Below are 27,259 nucleotides of genomic sequence, written 5' to 3'. Positions count from 1 at the left end.
TATGGAATTGATTTTTAAATAATTTTAATAATGTTCTTAATCTTTTCTAATTTAGTTTCACTGTGGTGAAAATTATTCAAGTTACCAAACTGAGTCTTTGTTTTTCTTAATAACATACTTCATAAAAAATCAAGGATGCCTTAATGGAAAAATAATTAATGATAGAATTTTTTTTAAAAAATTGAGTAATTTCCATGCATCAAAAATATTCTGGAGGCCGGGCGTGGTGGCTCATGCCTGTAATCCTAGCTCTCTGGGAGGCTGAGGCGGGCGGATTGTTTGAGCTCAGGAGTTCGAGACCAGCCTGAGCAAGAGCGAGACCCCATCTCTACTAAAAATAGAAAGAAATTAATTGGACAACTAAAAATATATAGAAAAAAAATTAGCCGGGCATGGTGGCGCGTGCCTGTAGTCCCAGCTACTCGGGAGGCTGAGGCAGGAGGATCGCTTGAGCCCAGGAGTTTGAGGTTGCTGTGAGCTAGGATGACGCCACGGCACTCTAGCCTGGGCAACACAGTGAGACTCTGTCTCAAAAAAAAAAAAAAAAATTCTGGAAAAAAATGGAAGTAATATCTTGGTATTTACTTACCTTTTCATTTTCTAAGGAAAAATGATATTAATGAAGCAAAATAATGGATGTCCTTGATTTCATTTCAGTATACGTATATGTAGTTATATCCATATTTGCATTCCTTTTAAGTCAAAGGGCACAATATCTTAAAACTTGGTTTCATTAATTAGACCATGGGTGCCATTGCAGGCCTAGAGCTTAATGGAAAGGCAAAAGAGAAAAGATAAATGGGGATAACAGAAGGGCACTTACAGTGTGATATGATACATTTGTTTACCATGGGACTTATGCTATATGTTGCCTACCCTACTTATTTTTTATTGTGGAAAAATATGTAACATACAGTTTACCAAATTACATACTTTTAAGTGTATAATTAAGCGGCTTTAAGTACACTTATGTTGTTGTGCAACCATCACCACTATTCCCAGAACTTTGTCATCATCCCAAACGGAAATTCTATACCCGTTAAGCAATAACTCCCCATACTCTCCTTTCCCCAGCTCCTGGTAACCTCTATTCTACTTTCTGTCTCTAAAAATTTGCCTGCTCTAGATAGCTCATGTAAGTGGAATCATACAATATTCTGTGTCTATCTTATTTCACTAAGCAAAATATTTTCAAGGTTTATCTATATTTTAGCATGTGTCAAAACCTCATTCTTTTGTGACTGAATAAGATTCCATTGTATGTACATATCACATTTTATCAGTGCATCTGTTGATAGACAAGTAGGTTGTTTCCACCTTCTGGATATTGAATAATGATGCTGTGAACATTTGTATACAATGTCTGTTTGAGTCTCCGTTTTTCGTTCTTTTTGTTAGCATACCTAGGTGTATTACGGTTCTCTAGAGAAACAGAACCAAACGCACATACGTATGTATGTGTATGTGTGTGTGTGTATGTATATATAGACAGAGAGATTGATAGATTGATTTATTGTGAGGAATTGGCTCACTCCATTATGGAGACTGAGAAGTCTCATGGTCTACCATTTGTGAGCTAGGGACCCAGGAAGTGGTGTAATTCCATTCTAAGTCCTGAGTCTAAAGGCCTGAGAACTAGGGTAGCCAATGGTATAAATTCCAGTCCAAGGACAAGAAAAGAAAAGATCAACCTCCCAGGTCAAGCACACAGGCAAGAAACAAAAGGGGTGAATTTCTCCTTCTCCACCTTTTTATTCTGTTTAGGCACTCAACCACTGGGGGAGGGAGGAATCAATCCTTGGTCACAGAGTCTACCAATTCAAATGCTAATCTCATCCTGAAACACCCTCGTAGACACATCAGAAATAATGTTTAATCTGGGAATCTCTTGGCCCAGACAAGCTGACACATGACCATCATATTAGGGGTGAGACGTGGGGTGATGTGGCAATTTTATGTTTAATTTCTGAAGAACCACCAAACTGTTTTCCACGGTGGCTGCACCATTTTACATTCTCTGCAGCAGTGCACAAGTGTTCTTATTTTTCCACATACTCACCAACACTTGCTATTTTCCATTTTTTTTTTTTTTTGGAAGCAGCCATTCTAGTAAATATGAAGTTGTATTTTATTGTGGGTGCTATTTTGATGCTATTGTAAATGGAATTGTTTTCTTAATCTCCTTTGTAGATGTTCATTGCTAGTGCACAGCAATGTAACTGATTTTTGTGTGTTGATTGTGTATCCTGCAACTTTCGAATTCATTTATTAGCTCTAACAGGTTTTTTTGTGGATTATTTAGTTCTTTCTACATATAAGATCATGTCATTTGTGAACAGAAATAATTTTACTTCTTCTTTTCCAATTTGGATGGCTTTAATTTCTTTTTCTGCCTAATTTCTCTGATTTTACAACTTCCAAAACTATGATGGATATAAATGGTGAAAGCAGGCATCCTTATCTTGGTTTATCTTAGTAGATAAGCTTTCAGTCTTTCACCATTGAGTATGATGTTAGCTGTGGGTTTTTCATATATGACCTTTATCATGTTGACAAAGCTTCCTTCTGTTCCTAGTTTATAGAGTTTTTCTCATGAAATGGTATTTTATTTGTGTAAAATGCTTTTTTTATATCAAAACGATCATGTGGTTTTATTCTTCATTCTATTAATATGGTATATTACATTATTTTTTATATATTATATATTGCTTTTATATATTGAACCACACTTACATTCTGGGGATAAATCCCACTTAGTCATGGTATATAATCGTTTTATTATGCTGCTTAAATTCCGTTTGCTAGTATTTTTTGAGAAATTTTACATCTGTGTTCATAAGGGATATTGGCCTGTAGTTTTCTTTTTTTGCAGTGTCTTTGACCAACCTTCTTATTAGGGTAATGCTGGCTTCATAGAATGAGTTGGGAACCATTCCCTCCTTTTCATTTTTTGGAATAGTTGAGAAGGATTCGTATTAATTCTTCTTTAAGTGTTTTGTAGAATTCACCAGTGAAGCCACTGGGCCCTGGGCTTTTCTTTGTTTGGAGGATTTTGATTACTGATCCAATCTCCCTACTTATTATAGGTCTACTCAGACTTTCTATTTCTTCTTGAGTCTATTTAAGTAGTTTGTGTGTTTCTAAGAATTAGTCCATTTCTTCTCAGTTGTCCATTTTTTTGATGTATAATTATTCATAGTATTCTCTTATAATCTTTTTTATTTCTGTAAAATCAGTAGTAATGTTCTTACTTTTATTTCTGATTTTAGCTATTAGAGTTTTCTCTCTTTTTCATTAGTCAATCTAGCTGAAAGTTTGTTAATTTTTTTTTCTTTTCAAGAACCAACTTGTGATTTTGTTGATTTTTCTCTGTTGGTTTTAAATTTTCTATTTTATTTATATCCAATCTTTATTATTTCCTTCCTACTGTTAGCTTTGGGTTTAGTTTGTTCCTCTTTTTCTAATTCTTTAAAATGTACAGTTAGGTTATTTATTTGAGATCTTTCTTTTTCTTTAATGTGGGCAGTTAATCTATCATTTTCCCTCTGAGTACTGCTTTCACTGTATTCCATAAATTTCAGTTTGTTGTGCTTTTGTTTTCATTCATCTCAAGGTGTTTTCTGATTTCTCTTGTGATTCCTTCTTTGACCCATTGGTTGTTTAAGAGTATGTTGATTGATTTCTGGATAATTGAGGATTTTCTACTTTTTCTTCTGTTATTTCTTTCCAGTTTCATTCCATTGCAATCACAAAAGATACTTTGTATGATTTCACTTGCTTAAGATATATTATGATGTTTTTTGTGGCCTGACATATTATCTGTCCTGGAGAATGTTCTATGTATACTTGAGAAGAATATACATTTTGCCGTTGTTGGGTGAAATACTTTGTATATGTCTGTTAGGTCTCATTGGAATATACTGTTGCTCAATTTCTCTTTACTTAATAATTTTCATTCCAGTTCTATTATTATCTATAGTAGGGTATTAAATTCTCTATTATAGTGGAATTCTATATTTCTGCCTTCAATTCTGTCCATTTTTCCTTCAATTTTGATGTTCTGTTCTTAGGTATGTTTATAATCATCATACCTCCTGGATGGGTTAAACCTCTTTTCAGTATATAAAGGTTACCTCTTCTTTGTCTCTTGTTACTTTTTTTGACTTAAAGTCTATTTTGTTTGACAAAAACATAGTGACACCAGCTCTCTTTTGATTACTATTTATATGGAATATCCTTTTTCATCCTTTTGTTTTCAACCCCTTTGTATCTTTGTATCTAAAGTGAGTCTCTTATAGACTGCATATAGATGGATCATTTTTTAATCCATTCTGCCAGTGGATTTAGAAAGCCCATTTTTATTGGAGTGTTTAATCCATTTATATTTAAAGAAATGACTCACTTCTTGCAAGGAAAAATATCCAATTCTCAGCAAGCTGTGGAAAACGCCTTTGGCAATTTGATCGCCACTTGCTCTCTAGACTTCTTCGCTGCTGGCATAAACAAGCTACCGTTAAGATGGCAAAACTGTGTTGATAGTTTAGGCACATAAACTATCTTTGATTAATTGAACTGCTTCTTGTTTGAGATACAATAAACTAAACTTTTGATTTGAAATTGGACATTTCATATTTAATGACCTTCTTTACACTTGTTCTTATTTCTTATGTTATCTTTGAGTTATTGTTTAGTATCTTTTTATTTTGGCCCGTAGGAATCCCTTTACCATTTCTTGCAGGACAGGTTTACTAGTGATAAGTTATCTTGGTTTTTTTTTGTGCGTGTTTTTGCTTTCAATTTGGAAATGTTCTAATTTCTCCTTTGTTGTTGAAGGAGGATAGCTTTGCTCAATATAGAATTCTTGTTTGACAATTTTTTTTTCAGAACTTTATGTATGTTATGCAACTACCTATACCACTACCCATGATTTCTGTTGGGAAGTCAGATATTAATCTTATTGAAAATCCCTTGTATGTGACAAGTGGCTTGTCTCTTGCTGCTTGAAAAATTCTCTACTTGTTTTGGGGTTTTGACAATTTGATTATAATATGTCTCAGAGTAGATCCCTTTGAGTTTATCCTGCTCAGAGTTGATGAGCTTCTTGGATATGCATATGCATGTTTTAAATCAGATTTAGGAAGTTTCACCCATTACTTCTTCAAATTTTTTCCTGTCCCTTTTTCTCTCTTTTCTTTTTCTGGGAATGCCATGATAAACATTATGGTATGCTTTATGAGGTCCCTCAGCCTCGTTTCATTTTTCTTCATTCTTTTTTCTTTCTGCAACTCGGACTAAATCATTTCAGTTTCTTTATCTTCAGGTTCAATGATCTTTTCTTTTACCTGCTCAAATATGCTATTGAACCCCTCCAGTGAATTTTCCATTTCAATTATTATACTTTTCATTTCTCTAATTTTAGTTTTGTTCTTTTTTATAATTTCTATCTCTTTATTGATATGCTCACTCTGTTCATACATTATTTTCCTAATTTCCTTTAGTTATTTGTCCATTATTCACTTATTGGACATATTTAAGATAGCTGATTTAATATTTTTGATTGTCTGGGCTTCTTCAGGACTGGTGTCTTCCAAATTCTTTTTTTTTCTTTGCATGAGCCCTATGTTCCTGTTTATTTGTATCTTTGTAATCTGTTATTGAGAACTGGAGATTCTGAGTATTATAATGTAATAACTCTATAAATCTGATTCTGCTACTCCTCATAGATCACTGATTTTCATCTGTTGTTGGCTGTGGCCATCCATTGATGACTTTTCCAAACAATTTTTGCAAAATAATGTATTTTGTGTTGTATGTGGTCATTCAAGTTGTGTTTTGTTATCTGTGCTGTCAGCCAGTGACTTGACAGATTTTCTTATATATTGAACTCCAAAAAGGTGGGTGAGGAAGTATTTTGTCTATTTAAATCTTCTGTTAGATGCCATTCGCTGCTATAACCCAAGAGTGTTGAAACCAAGACAAACATCTGCACTAATCACTTGTTGAACTGCCAAACCAACCAAAATGCACAACCCCAAATTTTTGGAGAACAAGATCCACACTGCCTATCCTGACATCAACCTGCCCTTCCCGGGACTCTTTCATGCACTGTATTCTCTTTTTTTTGTTTGTTTTTTGAGACAGAGTCTTGCTCTGTTGCCCGGGCTAGAGTGCCGTGGCGTGAGCCTAGCTCACAGCAACCTCAAACTCCTGGGCTCAAGAGATCCTCCTGCCTCAGCCTCCCGAGTAGCTGGGACTACAGGCATGCGCCACCATGCCCGGCTAATTTTTTCTATATATATATTTTTAGTTGTCCAGATAATTTCTTTCTATTTTTTTTTTAGTAGAGACGGGGTCTCACTCTTGGTCAGACTGGTCTCGAACTCCTGACCTTGAGCGATCCACCCGCCTCCGCCTCCCAGAGTGCTAGGATTACAAGCCTGAGCCACCGCGCCTGGCCTGCACTATATTCTCTTACTAGAAAATAGCAGTATCTCCCTTCATCAAGTACTCCCTTGTTGTTGTTAAGTGTCCAGTCAGATTCCAGAGTTCTGAAATAGTTTATTCCAATCAATCTTTCTAGCTCAGTGGTTGATTTGATAGAGAGACCAATCATGGAGCTTTCTTCTCTGCCATTTTGTGCCAACCTACTTTCTTTAATCTTTGTTTTCTGCTTTCCTCCTATTCATATGTCTATTGAAATCCCATATGAGTTCCCAAAATGTTAGTTGCAGGCTAATGTGATGATAATTAAAACTGTACCAAAGTCCAGTATGAACTAGGTTGAGATAAATTCATCAATTTTGATACTCTTAGGCCTTGTCTTACTTCAGGCTGGTGTAACAAGGTACCAGAGCATGGGAAGCTTATAATCAACAAATTTATTCCTCACTATCTTGGGAACTGGAAGTACAAGTTCAGGATGCCAGCATAGTCAGGTTCTGGTAAGGGGCCTCTTCCAGGTTGTAGGCTGCTGACTTGTCATTATACACTGTTATGGTGAAAGGAGAGAAAACTAGCTCTCCGGCCTCTTCTTAAGAGGGCACTAATCCCATTCATGAGGGCTCCACCCTCATGACCTAATTACTTCCCAAAGGCCCCACTGTTAAAGACCATCACATTGATGATTGGATTTCAAAATGTAAATTTTGGAAGGACACAGACATTCAGTTCATAACATACATCTAACTTGAGCATGTATCAGACTTCATTACTTTTGTTTGATTCTCCATTAAAAATAGGCATGCATTGTATGCTTAAATATGGACATTATAAATAATGAGAGATTTTTGTACAGTCCAGGTATGGTTTATAAGATTGAAGATGGTGCCAAGTTTTGAAAAGTTATAAGTAGTAGAGTTCATATTTTCTTTTCTAGTAATTGTTGTTCATGGATTTATTTTACATAATATTTTTGTGTTTTCAGTTTAACTGACTAATTATTGTGACAGGAAATAAACTTTAACAATTATGGTATGTGTTTAAGGTCCAGAAGTTTACTCAGTTTTGGAATGCCATTTACTCCTATATTATCTTTTTATTCAACATTTATGTACTATATTACATAGATACCAAAGAAGTTTATACATTTTATTCACCTTTCATTGTAGTTCATTTTTAGGTCAGTTTTTGGAGGGGAGGGGAGGATACACTGGTATTGTAAAAGACCTACAATTAGAAATTTACTATCCTAGTTAATCACTTTTATAATTGTTAATGTCTGTGTAAAAATCCTAATAATAAAACACTAAACTTTTACACTTTTACTTCTTTTTAGAACCTTGTAAAACATCTTCCTGAGCAGAAGGTACTCAATGAATTAGCACAGCTTAAAAGTGAATATGATGATCTCTGTGAGCCGGAACAGTTTGGAGTTGTGGTATGTATCGAGCACAAAGGTCCGTAAACTCAGCTGGGAGGTAATCCTTTCAAAAACGGTGAAAAGAGAGACATTTCAATTGTTGAAATTTTGTTGTTGTTGTTGTTACTGTATAGCTACATAGTTTAATATGATGTAGGTTCTCAGGAAAAAAATACTTTTTTACTCATTATTTGTCATGGTATTAAAAAAATGAAATTAATTTTTACATTCACAAAATAGCGGAAGATATCTCATGGAATCATCTCTATAACAGTGCTGATTGTTTTACTCTGCTGGTATATGCAAAATTGTATACAGTATGGTATTGGCTATGTTTTCTTTCCTTTAGATATTGGTGTTAGAATTTGGCCCCCCCAAAATTAGGCTGAAATAAAAGGGTAATAACTAGATACATAGCAAAATGCTAGAGATTCTTTTCTGTGGCATATAATATGTCAGAAAAAGCACAAGGATTTTCAGATTTCCTATAGACTGTCATGAACTGATTGAAAGCTTGAAATGTGCTGTTTTAGCTGGGGAGGAAATCATAGAAATATATATCATGTGGTTAAATCATTGTGTGGTTAAATTATTATTGCCATGAATAATTTTTTCTTACCCCCATCATTTTAAGGGGTGCAAAGATGACCAGGTATAAATTATGTATTAAAAATATAGTTATATATTTAAAGTATTCCCCAAATCTGCTATTCAAATAGTTGGCAAAAAAAAAAAAAAATTCGACAGGAAAGAGGATATCATGATTTATTTAATTTCTTGGAGAAAAAGCTATTTTTTACGTAAGTATTTAATGCAGGTTTGCTTGCTGTGTGAATAAATAGTTCCATTATGGTTGCCAGCTTTACCCTGGCTCCATGAACATTTTCCATTTGGATACTAAGAATTTTATAATTACCATTTGACCTAATAGTCAAACACTGTCTGCTTCATCCAAAATATTTTATAGCTTTTTAAATATAATATATTAGAATTGATCTAATTTGGTACTTTGCAATTTAAAAATCCTATTTAACGTCAAACTGTGATATATGGGACTAAGTATGTTTCTTTTGAACCGCTTGCCCATCTTTGGAGTTTGTTGATTTTAAGACATCTCATTGCCTATACTGATGTAGAAGGATTCTGTCAAATCCTTGCAAAGAAAATCAGGAATGTATATTTGGGATCAGATAGAGCATATAAAGGTACTGCAGAAGGTATTTTTCTTATTTTTGGACAAGGAAAATTAATCAGCTGAATTGGTTAGATGTTAACTAGCAGCAATTTAGTATAATATTAAATAATAAAATTTTCTAGACCAAAGTCCATGCGTGAAACCTAAGCTGCTTGGATTCATATTATAATTGAAGCAAGGCTATATACCCTCTGAGAATTCAGCTGTGTCATGATGGTTATGAGTTTTACAGTAGGTACACCACACAATTTCTCTGAAGCCATTTCTTTTTCTGAATGCAGTTTATCTTGGAAGATGTATTAGTTTGCCAAGCAAGTCCTGCTTGAGGAATATCCTTGGTACCACACTGAGGAAATGAAGTTTGGGGACATAAAAAGCAATATACCTTCTGAACTAAAAGCAAAATAGAAAATGGAAGAGATTTCTTGTTTATGCACATAACCATAAATAATTCTGGGGCTGTGTGTACATGAAGTAACCTGGTCCTCTCATTTACTCTCACCATCCTTAGCTACATGTCTGTGGGGGGAAAAATGTCAAGGACATTAGAAAGTAGTTTACACCATGTAAATTACCTAAGGCAGCATCAATCAGGATTTGCCAAATAAAGATTATCCAAACTCCTATCACAGAAATATTTTTGGAATAATGGTATACCTTCGTCTTTTTAACATGCGTCCTTTGCAGTGCTTAGAACGATATCTTATATAAAATGCACAGTAAATAAATGTGTATTGAATTTAATTACAGGACAATTATTAAAGCTAAGTATGGGCTTGAGATTAAACAATAGTATATTTTAGGCCTGTAAAAATTTTTCTAAAATGTATTTCTCTAGGTGTATGCTGAAATTAAATTCACTTCTGTGTGAATATACCCAAACACTTTTTAACCCTAAAACATACGTCAATAGCCTACAGTGAGGACAACTTCGGAAATACACAGAATCATCTGCACTAATGAGAGAGGCTCCAGACTAGAGAGAATCCTTGCCTCTGCTGTCTTCTCCCATTGGCACTACTAATGTATTCTTCTTAAAAGTCTGTATTTCCCTATGATTTCTATATCAGAAACCTCTGGTATCTCCGTGAATTTACAGAATAAAACCCAAACTTCTTAGCATTCACGTTGTGCCTCTAACTCTCTGGCTTTCTTTCTTCCTGTTCCCTTTGGTGAACTGAGTGAATTGGTGTCTTTACGACATTTTAGCTTTTACCTCAATGGGATTCTCAGTGCTGTTTCAGCAGTTATTTCATTTGTTCCCATTCAGGGGCCTTTCATTTTTCCGTAGTGGCCATGCCATATCTTACCCACTCTTCTATCTGTCTCCTCCCCATTCTTTTCACTTATCACAAACAACCTAACCTCTCATTTGCCAGAGAAAAAGGAAAGCACTTCAGAACCTCCAATGTCTCTTGTACCCACAATGTTATCCCTAGCCATATCTTTTATTAACCCATTCTCTGTCAAATCAGGCCTCAGAAAGAGAGATGCCCAACTATTATTACTGATATCATTGTTGTTGCTATTATTATCAATAGAAACAAAAATAAATTGAGGACTTCCTGTGTCAGATTCTGTGTGAAGTATTTTTACTCACACCATCTTATGTGTTCCTCATAGTAACCCTATGGCATTGGCCCTGTTATTGGCTCCATATTAAATGAGGAAATTCAGGCCAAGAAATGCTAGATAACTCGTCCAAGGTTACATAGTAACTAGTAGATACGGAATTCAAACCTGGGCAACCTGAATTCCAAGCCAGTGCTTTCAACCAGTGTGCTCTACTGGGGGGTGTGTGGGATGCTCTACTACATGCTAATTTTCCTACCTCAGCTTTGGGCATTATTATCCCCCACTTACTTTAGGACAATAGTTATCTCTTGCCTGCTTTATTTCTGTTGGTTATTCTAGTGGCTTCTCAATTTGTCAATTTCCGTTCTACCATGCACTTCAAAAAACAAAAAAGAAAGAAAGAAAATCTTAAGTCACTCACTGCCTGGAATGGATAGATGGGTGGATGAATAAAATACCTTCATTGACCCTGAGATTTCTGCTAGCTACTGCCCTCTCTCCGTTTCCTAGCATCAGCTTTTTCAAGGACTAATCTTTTGCTCTCTACTTCCTTACTTCTCATTCATTGTTCAACCAACAATCAGGATTCTGCCTTAAATAATGCATTGAAATTGATTTAGGACAGGTCATTAATTACCTCCCAATCACATCTAAAATATACATCAAATCTACTCACTTCTGTTTATCTGTACACCACTAACCACCTCAGTCCAAGCCAAAATCATCATTCTCTTTGACCATTACGATATACTTTTAGCTTGTTTTCCCCACGTATACTTTTGCCCTTTTCCAAATCAGTCTTGGCACAGCCCTGAGACTCACATTTCTGGAGTGTATTTGTATTGCATTGTATTATTTCTCTGTTTCAAATATCAGTGGTGTTCTATAGCACTAAAGCTACAGCATCAACTCTTTGCCTTGACCTACAGGGCATTGTCTGGTCTGGCACCTGCTCACCTCTCCTACTTTATCTCCTGCTGCTTGGCCTCTTGCTCATTATGCCTCACCATGTTGAATGTTATTTTCCAGGACCATTGCACATGCTGCTGCTTTACTCACATTCCCTTCCCACCTCTCTCTCCTGCTTATTCTTCGAGTAGCAGGGTAAATTTTGCTTTCCCAGTGATGCCTTCACTTATGTATCAATTAAAAATAAGTCTCCCTGTTAAACTCTCTCAGGGTACTTATTTTCTTTTCCTTTCTAGAAATTATCATGGTTTTTAATTAAATGTTTGTGAAGTTATCTATTGACTGTTTATAACCCCAACTAGATTCCAAGTTCTGTAAGTGGATGAATCATGTTGATTTTATTCACATGATATGTACTTAACAAATACTTGTTGAATGTGTTAGCATCAATACAAAATCAAGTGGACTCTTTTCAGTCCTGTCTTATTCTGTACCCATATGGCACTTGATAACATTGAAGAATTTAAGCTCCTTTTTGAAATTTTTCCTTGCCTTCCTAAACAATAAACACTATTAATATTTCCTGATTTTATTCCTCTAACCCTGGCCAGTGCCCTATAGAGTTTCCATTATTATTTAACTTCCTAAATGATAAGAACAAAATCTCACTAGTTAGGAGTAGACCCGTGCCACAAGTAAGATTACTCCTGCAAGACTCATTAAAATAATAATAAACAAAAATGGCATGCCTGTAATCCTATCACTCTGGGAGGCTGAGATGGGAGATCACTTGAGGTTAGGAGTTCAAGACCAGCCTGAGCAAGAGCAAGACCCAATCTCTACTAAAAAGAAGAAGTTAGCCGGGTATGGTGGCACGCACGTGTAGTCCCAGTTACTCGGGAGGCTGAGGCAGGAGGATTGGGTGAGCCCAGGAGCTTGAGGTTGCAGTGAGCTATGATAATGCCACTGCACTCTAGCCAGGGCAACAGAATGAGACTCTGTCTCAAAAGAAACAAAACAAAACAATACACTGGCAAAACTGAGGGAGATTGTGAAAGAGATAAGCTTATCTGAGGCAGTGACTAGGCTGCTAAGCTTTCTCTAACCCTTTGGGTTTTTTTAGCAGCCACTTCCTTGGGCTTGCTTATAATCACATGCAGTCATTTGGAAATAAAAAAAGAGAGAGGAAAAAAAGAAATAAAAACCCAGGGACCTTTCCTCTGTCTAGATGCATATCTCCTGGTAAGAGGGATAAGCTAGTTCCCACCCCTTCTGTGATCAATACTCCTCTTCTTTAGGGGGGTAGATTGGCTGCATAGCTTCCCACTGACTTGTCCTCCAACCTGCCTCCCACAGAATTGAATTTGGTGCATCGTTGTAATTATGTGCTGTACCTTTACTGGAAAAAAAGCATAGATCTTTGAAAGCTCTGGCAGTTAGAACCCCCAGCAGGAGCTTTTAGACTCTTCCCAGTGTGTTTGTAGCTCAGCTGTTCTCAAACCTCAGAGCTATGGAAATTCCCACTTGTCTTGCACTGGGGATAGAGACCCATACTGTGTGTATCTATTAAACTAACACATCTTCTGAGAAAAAGAAGGCAATAATTAGTTCTCTTAGTAATCGGTACTTTGTTTTTCTGACTTCAAAATTACCCATATTTTTCAATTAAAAACATTCTAAAGCTATAATCTGACAAAAAGATGTCGAGATAGCCTTGTACATAAACATCTTTATAATGGAAAGCACAGATTATGTGATATTGCTGACAGCACATTTAAAAGCTTTTTCTTTTTTTACACAAATATACAAAGGCAAGAGGAGAGGATTTATGCCTATAGCTGAAGTACAACTATAAAGTCACTGTGATTTTTAATTTTTTTTAAAGCCTCATAAGAGTTTATGAGCTCTATTCAAGATAGCTTAACCAGGTGAAAAGGAAATTCTTAAAAGCTTTTTCCTCCTCCTACATATCATCAAAAACAATTAGTTTGGATAGAAAATTGTAGGTCCTTTGTTTCATTAGTATTAAATCATTTTTCAGGTTTGCATATTCATTGGGAAAATTGCATTTTTCTTTATTTTATCTGCTTGCGTTCAGGGTATTCAGTGTTTTGAAATGAAATGCCTGATTGTTTCTATTTTCATTCTTCCTATAAATATGAATGCTAGCTCTTACTTCTAGATGTGCATTCATTTTATCTGAGAAAAAGCTGGTTTAATAATTTTGAGATCAGGTAAAAGAAAACTCACCATGACTCATTCTCAAATTGATGTATTTATATTCTTGTTCCTTTCACTAAATTCTCATAATGACCCATTTTTGTGGCAAGATTGCTCATTTTCAGCAATTTTTACAATAAAACAAGGTAAAATAAAATTGAAAATTGAAAATTTTCACCTGAAAATTAAAAATTCAAATTAGGGCTATGGATGTCAATCAATTTTGCTATAGATTGTTTTTTGTTAAGTTCAAAAAATCAAAAATTAACCCTTTTATTTTTTTCCCAAAAATCACTAATCCTTAATACAATAGCATAATGCCACAATAGAAATTTTGATGGTCGTTCTTAGCTTCAAACAGTTGTTTTCAGAAGGATGTTTTAAAATTCTTGCTCAGCTTCTTAGTGCGATTCTTCTAAGCTTACAGTGTCTTTTGGGGCAGACATTGTTATTATGTTTGGTTCTAGACTAAAGATGAGTAGATATTTGTTGATGTATAACATGTGCCATTTACTCCATATAGTAGGCACACTTGTATTGATTCTTTTGTCCAGGCCAGGTAATGGGTTTGCTACAGAACGTGCAGTGATGAGTAGGAGAGGTCCTGCCCTTGAGGAGGTTACTGTCTAACAGAATATAAAAAAATTATTTACTTTGCAGATAATCGTGAATAGCCCTGCTTTATTTCCATACCTCTAGGCAGAATTTTGCTTAGTCATTGACTGTGAATCTCATTTTTGTAAGCAGTTCTGCCTGCTCTCCTTCCTTCTTTAATGTGGTTTCATTAGCATTCCTTCTATTGTAGTCACAGATACAAAATGATTCTGTATATTCGATGGACAGTGGATCAAAGTAGTATTTAATTTTGGGGAGAAAACACCTCGTAACAAATGTATATTTGTTACAAATTTATCTGTTAATTCTAATGAATTGTTAACATTATATGTTGAAGAGACTAGGGACTCAATGATGCTCATATATGACGGACATTAAAGGTATGTTTCTTACCAATACAAAAGGAAAGATGGTACAAGTAACCTTAAAGGCCACACGTGACCGCAGGAGTGCCATGTGGCCATCTCCTCCTCCTTCACACGTTTTTTTTTTTTTTTTTCTTTCAAGACAGAGTCTGGCTCTGTTGCCCAGGCTAGAGTGCCGTGGCATCAGCCTAGCTCACAGCAACCTCCAACTCCTGGGCTCAAGCGATCCTCCTGCCTCAGCCTCCCGAGTAGCTGGGACTACAGGCATGTGCCACCATGCCCGGCTAATTTTTTCTATATATATATTTTTAGTTGTCCAGATAATTTCTTTCTATTTTTAGTAGAGATGGGGTCTCGCTCTTGCTCAGGCTGGTCTCGAACTCCTGACCTTGAGCGATCCACCCGCCTCAGCCTCCCAGAGTTCTAGGATTACAGGCGTGAGCCACCACGCCCGGCCCACACATGGTTTTCATACTCGTGCCTTTTTTCTTTCTCTGCGGATTCCTATGGTGGTTTGATAGTAGATCAATATTCACCAGCTGCATAGGTAGTGAAGTGTATAAAATTCAAATTATATGAACAAAACTGTGTCTAAGTCTTTGGGGAAATAACCCACTTGTAGTTGTTCTCACTATAAAGCTTCAGTGCACTTTTTGTTTAATACAGTGCAGATCAGCTAAAGAAATGAGAGCCACTTGATGTGATTTGATAGACAAGTACATCGTAGCACAAATAAATCCCCTACATAATACAACACTCTGGTCAGCATCCCACAGCACTTCAAGGAATGAATTATAAAACAAAGGATGCCAGTCAACTAAAATGCTGTGAGGGACCACAACTAAAAACAAACACATATTTCAGCAGAGTTTTGGTTTTTTTTTTTTTTTTTACTTATATCACTTAGGTACACTCAAGTGCTTTTATGAGACATGAGCCTTTTAATAATTGTATGTGTGCCTGGGGATGTTGCTCAGTGCTTCCTATTATTTCTAAGCTTAGTTATCCAAGACATTTCCTTACATACCCAAGTCCTCTGATGCAGGTTCAACTGTTTCTATGAGTCTAGCCTGGTCTGATCACGGAAATTTACACTTATGATTGTGGACATTCTGTTGGTATAATCAATACATACTGCTTTGTGGCTCCTGCCTATATACCTTACCTCCTTCATAGTCTCTTGATTTTGTAATAATACATTTTCATCAATAACATTTCTAATAGCAAATGTATATTATGAATTAAACGTAGCCAAATGGAGCATGATAGTTACAGTGCATTCAGTAGGTGATGACTTCTGTGCTTTACTGAGTCCTGGAAACACATATTCCTTCATTGTGGATGAGAGAAATTTTCCCTTGGATTTGGGCTAAAAATTAGTGACCATGATTCCTTCTTATGGAGGATTTCTGGGGACAAATAAAGAGGATAATGACAAAAACAGCTATTGTTTTAGAGTTCGTGCGTTGTGTCAGTTACTATGACAGGAGTGTTACACGCAGCATCTCATTTAAGTCCTGCTGCAACTTGCATGGATAATTTAATGAATACATTTTCTTGATGAGGAAGTAAAGACTCAGAAACGTTAGGTAGCTTGCACTATGTCATACAACTAGAAAATGACAGAGTGTCATTCAGGCTTATGTTAGTGTAACTCAAAAGTCCCTGTTTCTTTTATTGCAATTTCCAGTATGGGTTTAGAGAATGCAAAGAATTGTCTCTCTCCCTTTTCTGGGTTTGGGGAAAAATCTCTCTTGAACACTACCCTTAAAAATAGTTATATGAGGCTCTGAATTTGGGCTAAGATTGGTCCCAGGCAGTATTGTTGGGATGACACACTTGGCAGCAAATGACCTTGCATAAGGTACATCCCCCTTCCCCTCAGCCCGCTGTTCTACCTTTTTAAATCATGCATCCTCTTCTCAATCCAGCATTTTACTGAATAGTGTGGTTCCTATTTGTGTGAATGAATACATTCATTCATTCCTTCATTCAGTTTACAATTATTTATTTTTAAAATCAACTCTCATAATTTATCACCTGTCATGTATCAACCCTTATAGGAGGATGAATGAATGAAGAATGTTTGCCACATCAAAAGGGCAGCTCTGATCCCATTATAGTGTACAACTTCTTCCTGGAAGCAGACTGACTAATGATAGATTAATATCCAGTAATAGCAGTTCCACAAAGTTAATCATTTTAACTAGCATTTCCAGTTTGGCATCATAACTGAAGACAATATTTTGGGAGAGTAAAATATCACCATCAGTTGTTAATTTTGTTCAATAGACAATCTGTCCTGTGTAATAGAAGATCTGGAAAATGGCTAGTCAGCTAACGAGTGCTTTTAAAATCAATCAGCAAGTATTTGAATGGCTAATCCCAGACTCTTTGCTAGGGGCTCCGCAAGGTACAATTTTGGATTCTTTTCTCCTCTTCTCCCTCTATACTTTCCTCATTAATGACCTTGCCTCCCAGAACATCTATTCAGATAACTCCTAAGTCTGTCAACTCCAATACTTATCTTTTTTTAAACCCCAGGACTATATTTCCAGATGCTACCAGATATCATATTATAATAATGCCCAAAACTCAACGTATTAAGACAACAATGTTATTTCCCTGTCTTAGAGATATCGTTTTACCATTTATGAGGATTTGGGGGGGGCAAAGACTGGAGAGATCAGGAAAGACATTTAGTCTATTTAGTAATCCAACCTTGAAGTACATAATATTTGACTTTGAGTGGTAAGTGTAGAAAATAAAGGACAATTCCAAGAAATTCTTCAGGTTAAAACATTGTCCAGGATTGGCATTAAATAACATTGTGTATACTTTGATTTGAATATCACTCTAAGATTTGGAATCGTAATAATATAGCATCATTGTTAGTTAAGATACACTATTTGACACCTGAGAAGATGGTCAACAAAATTCATTTAAATGCTAATAACATTTTTTGGTAACAGCCAAGCAATATTTTTCACTTGCGAAGTTAGTACCCTTTACTCTACCCTCTCACAACTCTAAAGCCAGAGACTGAAAAAGATGGAAGTAATATGAATGGATCATTTATTTGGCTCTGGTCTAATCATCAAAACAAGACTGCTTTGCAGGATTTCCCCTATTTACAGATGGGAAAACTTAAGACCAGAAAATTAGGCAGACTATTTTCATACAGTCAGATCACATGAAAGTTTCTGAATTCAGTCTTGTTTGATTGAAGTTGATACCCAGCTGTACCTACCTGCCCCTGCTGCCTTAGTAGCTTACTGGAGTGTAAGTAACAGCAGATCAGGGGAAGCAAATTCATCTACCCTCATTCCCGGAATCAAAACAACCAAACAATAAACCATACCACATCAGCACCTCCTTCTTTGTTAATTAATGCCAACATTGTTCTACCTACCAAAAGTCTTATAACCTTGGAGCCATCTTTGACTTTTTCTTCCTATAACTGATCAGTTGCTAAGTCCCATTGGTTCTTTCTTAATTATATATCTTGTATCCGTCTTTTCCTTTCTCTTCCTACTGTCAACATTCTACCTCATTGCCTGTTTCTCAGGCCATTTTGATAACTTACTGATGGTCTCCTTGCCACTAATCTCTTCTTTGACCAGTCATAGCTGCTGCTCCTAATAAGACTCAAGAGGCAGTGTGGTATAGTGGTTGATAGTCTGCGATCTGCAGCCCGGAGGCCTGAGTTCAAATCTTCAGATCTGCAACATAGAAATTTGGCTTTGTGCAAGTTACTTAGTATTTCTGTGCTTCACTTTCCTCATCTTTAGAATGAGAATAAAGATAATAGCCTTTTCCTGAGGATTATTTTGAGAATCATTCAGTTAATACATATATAATACATATGTAGAAAGATTTCTGGCACAAAGTATTCAGTAAATGTTTTTCACTATTATTACTGTTACTATTATCATTAAAATACACTTTTAGTTACATTATTTCAGTTGGAGTTGGTATTAAAAAAAAAAATCACATCCATGCCCTTTGAGTTTGTAGGCCAAGGATTAAAATACAAAGCCTAGAAAGGATAAAAATATCAATGAAGACACTGGTATTAGAACTGAAACAAGACTAAAAGCTCACACATGCCTAAGAGTTATGTTCCTTATCGATCTGGGACCAACAGCACCCTGTTAACCCGGGCCCCTACAAGATCTAGAAAGCATGGCCAGGAGTGCAGGTACATGGTGACTACTATCAGGGAGACTACAAAACTGCTCCCTAAACATATAGAAAACATGATTCTGTGCTAGTAATGGGCAGGTACCAGTAAAAGGAAAGGAAAAATAAAATGGGGAGGGATTTGGAGACAGTGGTAGAGGCAGAAATAAAGGCAGAAAAATACATATAGGAACTCAGATTCCCACACAAACATACACAAAGAGACCTGCTTGTTCTTGGTGACATAGACTTTGCTGGGATTAGCTTCCAGTTCTGTGGCCTTTACCTGCATTCTTAAGATACTTTAGTCCAAATTGTGTGCCTAGGTATCTATGTCATATATGCCTAACCTATAAACCTTTTCTCACCCTATTCTCTTTACCCCTTCCTTCTGGCCTCAGTTCTGTGTGTGCTTATTTACACACACACACACACACACACACACACACACACACCCGTGTGTGTCTGTCTGTCTGTCTGTCTCTCTCTCTCTTTTACACATGCACACACATACATTTATATTTTCATTTGTATTCCCTCTACTGTGAAGCCTTCATTAAACATTGTAGTCATAAACTTTAAACATAAGAGTTTAAAGTTTTTTCTTCTTCTGGTGAACATCTCCAGAACTTAATTTCTGTTTCTCTATCTAAAATCATGTGCTGGTTTTTCATTAGCTATAGTTTTCAACTGCCTGTGTTATGAGCTTCAGACTATATTGTGAGTTTTTTGTGAATAGTGTATAATTTCACTTATTATATAATTGGTGTACAATTTGTATAATAATACCCTGACTATATAAAAAAAGCTGGTTATAAGTGATTAAACCTGCATAAATATAGTAACAAGTGGATATTTCCAGCATACTTTTATATATGCCTGTGAAAAGCACGAAAGCATATAGAAGGATTAGTAGAAGGCAAAGGTTCATATTTAGAGAGGCAAATGTTCATGGTTAATGTGCAAGTTGATTTCAAAGAAAGATAATAAACTATGTCTTACTTCTGTATTAGAGCAGATACGATCTACCCAATAGCTCATTTGCTACTTTTAAAGGGTACTTTGTGGTTTAAAGACTTTTCTTGTCTGGGCGCGGTGGCTCACGCCTGTAATCCTAGCACTCTGGGAGGCCGAGGTGGGCGGATCGCTCAAGGTCAGGAGTTCGAGACCAGCCTAAGCAAGAGCGAGACCCCGTCTCTACTAAAAATAGAAAGAAATTATCTGGACAACTAAATATATATATATATAAAAAATTAGCCAGGCATGGTGGCGCATGCCTGTAGTCCCAGCTACTCGGGAGGCTGAGGCAGGAGGATCGCTTGAGCCCAGGAGTTTGAGGTTGCTGTGAGCTAGGCTGACGCCATGACACTCTAGCCAGGGCAACAAAGTGAGACTCTGTCTCAAAAAAATTAAATAAATAAATAAAAATAAATACTTTTCTTTATGTTTCCAAATTCTCTTCATGTTATCTGCAGGTATCTTAGTACCTAACCTGTGCCTAGCATTTGTATTTAAGAAAGTAAGCTTTACATGCAAAAACAAATAAAATTGTTAATACTTTCTTTTCACTGTGTGTATGTGTCTCCATCCTCCCCCCACCTCCCACCTCTCTCCCAGAATGCCTTTGGTGAATGAAAACTAGTTAAATAATTTGGGGGCTATAAGAAATTAAAAACTAAAAATAATTATTATCATAGGAGCTATACCAAAGGGAATATAAAATGTGCACCAATACTATGAAACAAGTAATTAAAAGCAAAGTTGAACTGTTTTGAAGAAACCAATATAGAATTCTTGAATAAAGTATTTGAAAGTAAGTTCATGTGATTTTACCATAACCTAATTATTTAATATCCACATCTGTCAAGTGGGTGAAATTCTTTAGAGTGTATATAAATATTTAATATATTTTATGAATAGAAATCACAGGTTTAAAAATTATTAAATGCTCAATCAGAGCTAGTCCTCTGATTTCAAACAGCATAGTAATAGGTAATTTCTTAGGAAATGTTCCACTTATATTTTCTATCATCATGTACATCTTTTATCTGTGGCCCAACTATTCACTTAACTCAATTTCATGTTTATAAATTTTCCTAGTTCACCTCAGGGACAGATTTTGGCAGTTTGAATGTTATCGATGGCTAACAATTATGCAGTTAACATATAGCAACTGTTCAGCTTCAATAATATTAATACTAGAAGGATGATTTGATTTATTTTTAAAAAACTGAACAGCCAACTTTTTAAAATTTTGATGAAATATTTCTTTGGAATGTTTAAAACAAAGAAAAATGATATTTTTTTAAACCCAGGTAGAATTTGTTTTATGTAGAAATTTTACAATATTGTCTATGAAATTATCCCCCACTAAGGCAATAAAACATCAGGCTTTAAATGCATTTTCTCATAGAGCATTCCTTATCTTACAGATCAGCTCAGTGAAAATGTTACGGCCTCGTCTCAATAGCATTCTTTTCAAGCTCATGTTTGAAGAACATGTAAACAACATCAAACCAAGCATCATAGCAGTAACTCTTGCCTGTGAAGAACTGAAGAAAAGTGAAAGCTTTAACAGACTTTTAGAATTAGTTCTTTTGGTTGGAAACTACATGAACTCAGGCTCAAGAAATGCCCAGTCTTTGGGTTTTAAGATCAATTTCCTTTGCAAGGTAAGATGACATTTATAATGATAATTTATAAAATCTTCTTGTCTATGAGAGGGTTACTCTGAAAAGCAATAGTACATAAACCACAAAATTGTACACTTTAAAAGGATGAATTTTGTGGTATGTGAAATATATCTCAATTAAATAACTTTTTAAAATCTTATTTTAGTAAAATCCAAAAGACTATGCAAATTCTTTTGCAGTATAATACTCAACTCTTGCTGATTAAATTTTACTGGAGTTCATAGACCAAATCAAAATTTGCTTTTACAAAATAGATGCAACATTGTATTTCAATCCTTTTATGCTTATTCTATGTCTCTCCAAAAAGTATTTGAGGAGCTAAATTCAATGAAGTAAATAGCTGGAAATTTATTTTTTAATATTCTTTGCCTATTCTATTCTAAGCAAGTAATACTCTTCATTGTTGATTAATGTTGTGTCACTAAGCTTACACTGGTATCTGGCATATTACCTGAAAGCTAAAAAGATTCAAGTGGTAATCATCTTAGTGTTTTGATTGGGCCATTGCATAGTATTATTTTTGAGACTTAATTCTTACGAAAAGTAAACAAAGAAACAGAGAAGCACCAAAGTGATTGCACATACCCATTTCTAGGCTAGAGCAAACCACCTTATTCAAGAAAAAGATCTGTATATTACAAGGAGAAACCTGAACAGATTCTGAGGTGAAGGCCTGTAAGAAAGCTAGAGACAAAAATAAATCTGAAAACGAGTAATCTGTCTTTGACGTCTCAGCATTCTTTCACTTTTTTTTCTCTCACATCTGAAAATGTTGTAGAACTTTGGTTAGTTCTTGAAGTATATTATAACAAGAATCCCAAATGTAGGAGTGGATATGAATTTCTTTTCTATTCATGCATTAAATAAATGTGCATTGTATATACATGGACTAGCACTTTAATATGTATCAAAAATGATTTGATCCTGGTATTTCTAACCCAGATAGACATAAAGAAAAACATTTATAGATACTAGGATGTATAAATGGAATTGTGAGTATCTGTTTACTTGTGATATATTTTTGAAGGGTATAGGGAAAATTATTTGGAAACATTAGATTTGTCAAAGAAATATTTTTGTTCCCTCTTCTTGTGATATTTGTGGTCATGTGAAATTATTTTATAATGCCAGAAAGAATAAGACAATCCTTATGATAAATTGGAATAAGTCATTGCCAGATTTATAGGATAAAACTACTTAGAACGTTTTCATTGGATAGCATGCCATATACCCAATGCTAATAAAGTCATTTCTTACCAAGATGTTACTTAGTTAGAGTATACACTATATGCACAGTGAGTGAATCTAAAAGTGTTCTTGCTTGATGATTATAAAAATATTATAAATTAAAAGAAAATATTGTAGAAATTTATATTAGATAACTATTTCACATTTAATTCATATAAAAAGATACGTTAAACAAACCATCCTAATTTGAACAAATATGTACCTTTATTTGTAAGTGTCGTAATTTCACACTGTTCACATTAATTACATGAACTGATTCTTTGAAGCAAGAATGAATAAGTCATTTGTACACAGGAACAAAAGATTACATTAACCTCACAGAGGATTTTATAGTTACATCTTATATTTTGGAGAGAGCCTTCTTCCTGTCATCTACCTGTCAAATAAAAGTTCTTCCACACAACGCTGATCTGACATCTATCACTAGAGGTATGCTCAAAGGATTCAGCACAAAGATTTTTGCCAACTTCAAATAAAATAAAAAATAATCTTGTGGGAAATACTATCATGTAGTAATAGGTATTCCAAAAGAGAAAGAAGTGAAGGTTTTAAAATCTTTTCCCCCTCACTTTTCAGTAGGATTTTTATCTTCTGGGAAACACTTCTAGGAAAGTGCTTGTCATTAAGAAAGAAAAATATCATACACATGTATGATATTCCCATAATGTCTAGGATTAAAAGGATGTTCCTGGAATACAAAGGATTCTGACCAGATGTAAATGTCTAAAATGACAGAAATTTACTGAAGTACATAGAAATAGTTAGCTTAGGTCTGTAATCTGTTTGAAACAGAATTAACTAACTACTGATGTATGATTAGCTAGAATTGCTGTTAAATTTCAGTTATATTATAAAAGATTACTTCATTGATTTTTCATGGTGACTTTTTCTTAAAGAAAATAGCAGGTGGAATTTCCCTTGTAGAACACTGATTCTGCTTTAAAAATGATACCATTTACTCACCTAAATTTTTGTAATGATAATTTCCTGTCTCCGTGATTTTAAAACTGTAATCCACTGCTTTTCACAAGAAGCTCTAGACTATGTTGAAATATTCAGCTAGTTAAAAAGGAGCCATGGTATAAGCAGTTCAACTTATCAGATGTATCTTGTAGTAATGTATTGTAAAAAATTCAGATGGCCACAATTGGCTGCTATAATATTTGGGAAGAAAAGGAAAACAGATGGGTTAACCAAAATGTCAACACTAAAGAGTATCATTACTGTAACTACTGCCCTCACTACAAAATGCTGTGTTAATTTGCAGCAGTGAATTATCACTTTGTGAGTTACCAAACCAGTGTCCTGAACTGTAATGAAAATAATTTCAATGAAGATGAGTTCCCAATGTTAGTTTGGCCTGTGCTTGCCTGTTGGTTATTAAAATTCTAACCAGTGGAAGTGCTGTACTTCAAGGTCATTTGTTATTTTTGTTTTCAGTATGTAATAGTATATATAATCTGTGTAAGAACAAAATATTTAAAAATACTGAGCATTCTCTGTGCACTAAGCTTTGTGGGTGTATCAGATAAGGATCTTTGTTTGCAAGCATCAGGAAGTGACTATGCCTGATTTAAGCAAAAAGTGAAATTTGTTGGAAGGATATGAGGTAGCTCAGCCAAAAACTGAGGAAAGGCTGAGGAACTTGGCCTTCTAAAGAACAGTAACTGTGACAGCTTTGAGAATTCAGGTAGCAGGAATGAATGGCAAGTCTTTTCAGGAATGTGTCAGCTCCAACCATTTTTCTCCTCTTGTGTTTGATTCAAATTATAGCTAGAGAGCCTGATGAGCCTAGTGTAGGTTATAAGAACACCCCATGTTCAAGTGAGGGCAAACAACTTTGATAGTGCTACCAAGGCTATTGCAATAGAAGATTGGTTATGCCCTAAAGGATGCTGTTACCAAAGATAGGGATACAAAAGGTTAGGGGCAGGTGAAGGGGTATCAAGCAGACACAAAGACAAAACAAAACAGATGGTCTATATACAAACAGTACAGAAGATACACAGAAACCTTACTAAGCTTGTGGTACAGTTGAGCAGCCAGGAAATATACATTCAGAATATTAGGTAATGTCCCAATGTACACTGTTAATGACTGCAGAAATTAATGACCAAATGAGATTAGCAGAAGTTCAGAAGAGGGAGATTAGTAGGAGTTAAGAGAATGGAGGAATCTTCAGTGATTGCGTGGTGCTGTTAAATTGAAAGACAGCTAGGATTGGGGTATGTGAAAAGAAGAAGACCTATGAGAGGGGAGAACACTGTGGGCTTGGAGCCTACATTTTAGCTTACACTTTGCCAATTATTAGCCAAATTCTCATGACTGAGTCACTTACCCTCTCTGAACCTCAGTTTCCTCATCTGTAAGCGAGGAAATACACTGACTCTTGTTTATTTTCATAGGGTTGTTTTCAGGGTCAGCTAAAATGATCTATGTTAGAGTACATAGAAAAATTGTAATGTTAAACAAATGGTAGTATTCTACTTAATGATGGTACATAACTAGGAATAACATGATACATTTGAGGATGAATTAGAAAACCACACTGTCTGTAATATTGGATTCCTGTTGGAAACAAGTAATAACAGTGGTAGGCAGGTTGTGAGAAGATTTTGAGTTATTTGTACATTAGTTTGGGTATCTTGCTTCCATAACTTTTTAAAAAATCATTTACAGCCCACTTAATGACTTTCAAAAGCCGGAAACCTTCTTTTTCATGTACTGAGCAAAAGCTTTTTTTTCCTGCCTTGAGTTAATATATGACTATATAACTACATGTGCTATGACTTTCTAGTCATTCTAGGACGGAGAGAGACAACAAATTGTGACACAATAGGGTGATATGCTTATGTAGAGATATGAAATATATCATAAAAAGACCCTAAAGAAAACGTGTAGGTTCACTCTGTTGGAAATTTAGATATCTCACTTTAAGTTATTAGGATTAACATGATAATATAATTGTGCCTTTTCTAACATTCATCATTTATGTAGAGTGTCTTTAACATGTAAAGGCCTCATATTCTATAGGCCATCACATTGTATTAGTGACAGAGTATTATAGATGTCACCCCAGATATACAAAGGAAAATATCGTCTCCCATATAGAAGTTGTAAGAAGGGAAATAAAATAGATTCAGCTTCATTATTAAATAGATTACTTACCAGAAAATACGATTTTAAAGAAAAGTAACTGCTGTCTATGGCAATAAAATTTGGAAATCTGTAATCCAGGAGAAAATCTACAAAAGAGCTAAGGAAAAAAGTCATATGTAAGTATACCAAGAATTTCATAGTGTCTAATCATTTTTAGCTGAAATGATGTGGATTGTGTCCATATAAAGCTAGAATCCTAGCATATGAAGACATCTAGCCTAGTCTCTTTAGTGTACAGTGAGAAAACTAATGATCAGAGATGCAAAATACTACTGTGAGTGTATTGATCAGCTTGGGCTGCCATAACCAAATACTATATGCTGAGTGGCTTAAATAAGAGAAATGTATTTTTTCATAGTTTTGAGAATTGAAAGTCCAAGATCAAGGTGCCAGTAGCATTCTGGTGTGGTCTCTCTCCTTAGGTTGCGTACGGCCACCTTTTCACTGTGTCCTCACATATCTTTAATTTACTACATTATTTTTCTTTCTCCTTCAAAAGACTGAGCACTCATAAAATTTGGATGTATTTTTTATTCTTCAGTATATCCCTGATGTCAGTTGTATATGAATCCCTCAGTAAATTACTACTGAGTGAAAGTCAGGCGATTTGATTAAATAAATGATTAATATTCAACTTAAGTGTTGCCTTTTTTTTTTAAAGTGAGAGAATTTTGTTCCTCACAGGTATAAAGGGTATATTTTTGATAGCAAAACTATTGAATATGCAATTGTAAGACTTTTTTTTACAGTTTATTTATAAAGACATAAAAATGTATTGTTGCCACATGCAGAAGAATGAAACAGGATCCATATTTCTCACCACTCACAAAAATTAATTCAAGATGGATAAAATACTTAAATGTAAGGCATGAAACCATAAAAATTCTAGAAGAAAATGTACGAAAAACTCTTCTAGTTATCAGCGTAAGCAAAGAATTTATGACTAAGGTCCCAATGGAAATTATAGCAACAAGAAAAATAAATAAATGGGACTTGATTAAATTAAAAAGTTTCTGCATAGCTGAGGAAATAATCAACAGAGCAAATAGACAATCTACAGAATGGGAGAAAATATTCACAAGCTATACATCCAATAAAGGGCTAATAACCAGAATCTACAAAGAATTCAAGCAAATCAGCAAGAAAGAAACAAACAACCCCATTAAAAAGTGGGCAAAAGACACGAACAGAAGATTTTCAAAAGAAGATAGACAAATGGCCAATAAACATACGAAAAAAT

At 35.1% G+C, this 27,259-nt stretch overlaps 1 protein-coding gene across 1 annotated transcript in view; it reads left to right on the top strand.

Moving 5' to 3' along the window:
* DIAPH2 (diaphanous-related formin 2) overlaps window positions 1–27,259 on the top strand; it is a 914,924-nt gene that overhangs the window by 439,271 nt on the left and 448,394 nt on the right. Inside the window, exons 18-19 of the mRNA XM_012650030.1 lie at window positions 7,775–7,876; window positions 21,352–21,591. Coding sequence (XP_012505484.1) covers window positions 7,775–7,876; window positions 21,352–21,591 — 342 coding nt within the window. The remainder of the gene's footprint in view (window positions 1–7,774; window positions 7,877–21,351; window positions 21,592–27,259) is intronic.

Source organism: Propithecus coquereli, unplaced genomic scaffold (genome assembly GCF_000956105.1).
Source record: "Propithecus coquereli isolate 6110/MARCELLA unplaced genomic scaffold, Pcoq_1.0 Scaffold31, whole genome shotgun sequence".
Lineage (NCBI taxonomy): Eukaryota > Metazoa > Chordata > Mammalia > Primates > Indriidae > Propithecus > Propithecus coquereli.
The sequence above is the reverse complement of the archived record's forward strand: the minus strand, read 5'-3'. Positions and strand labels throughout refer to the sequence as shown.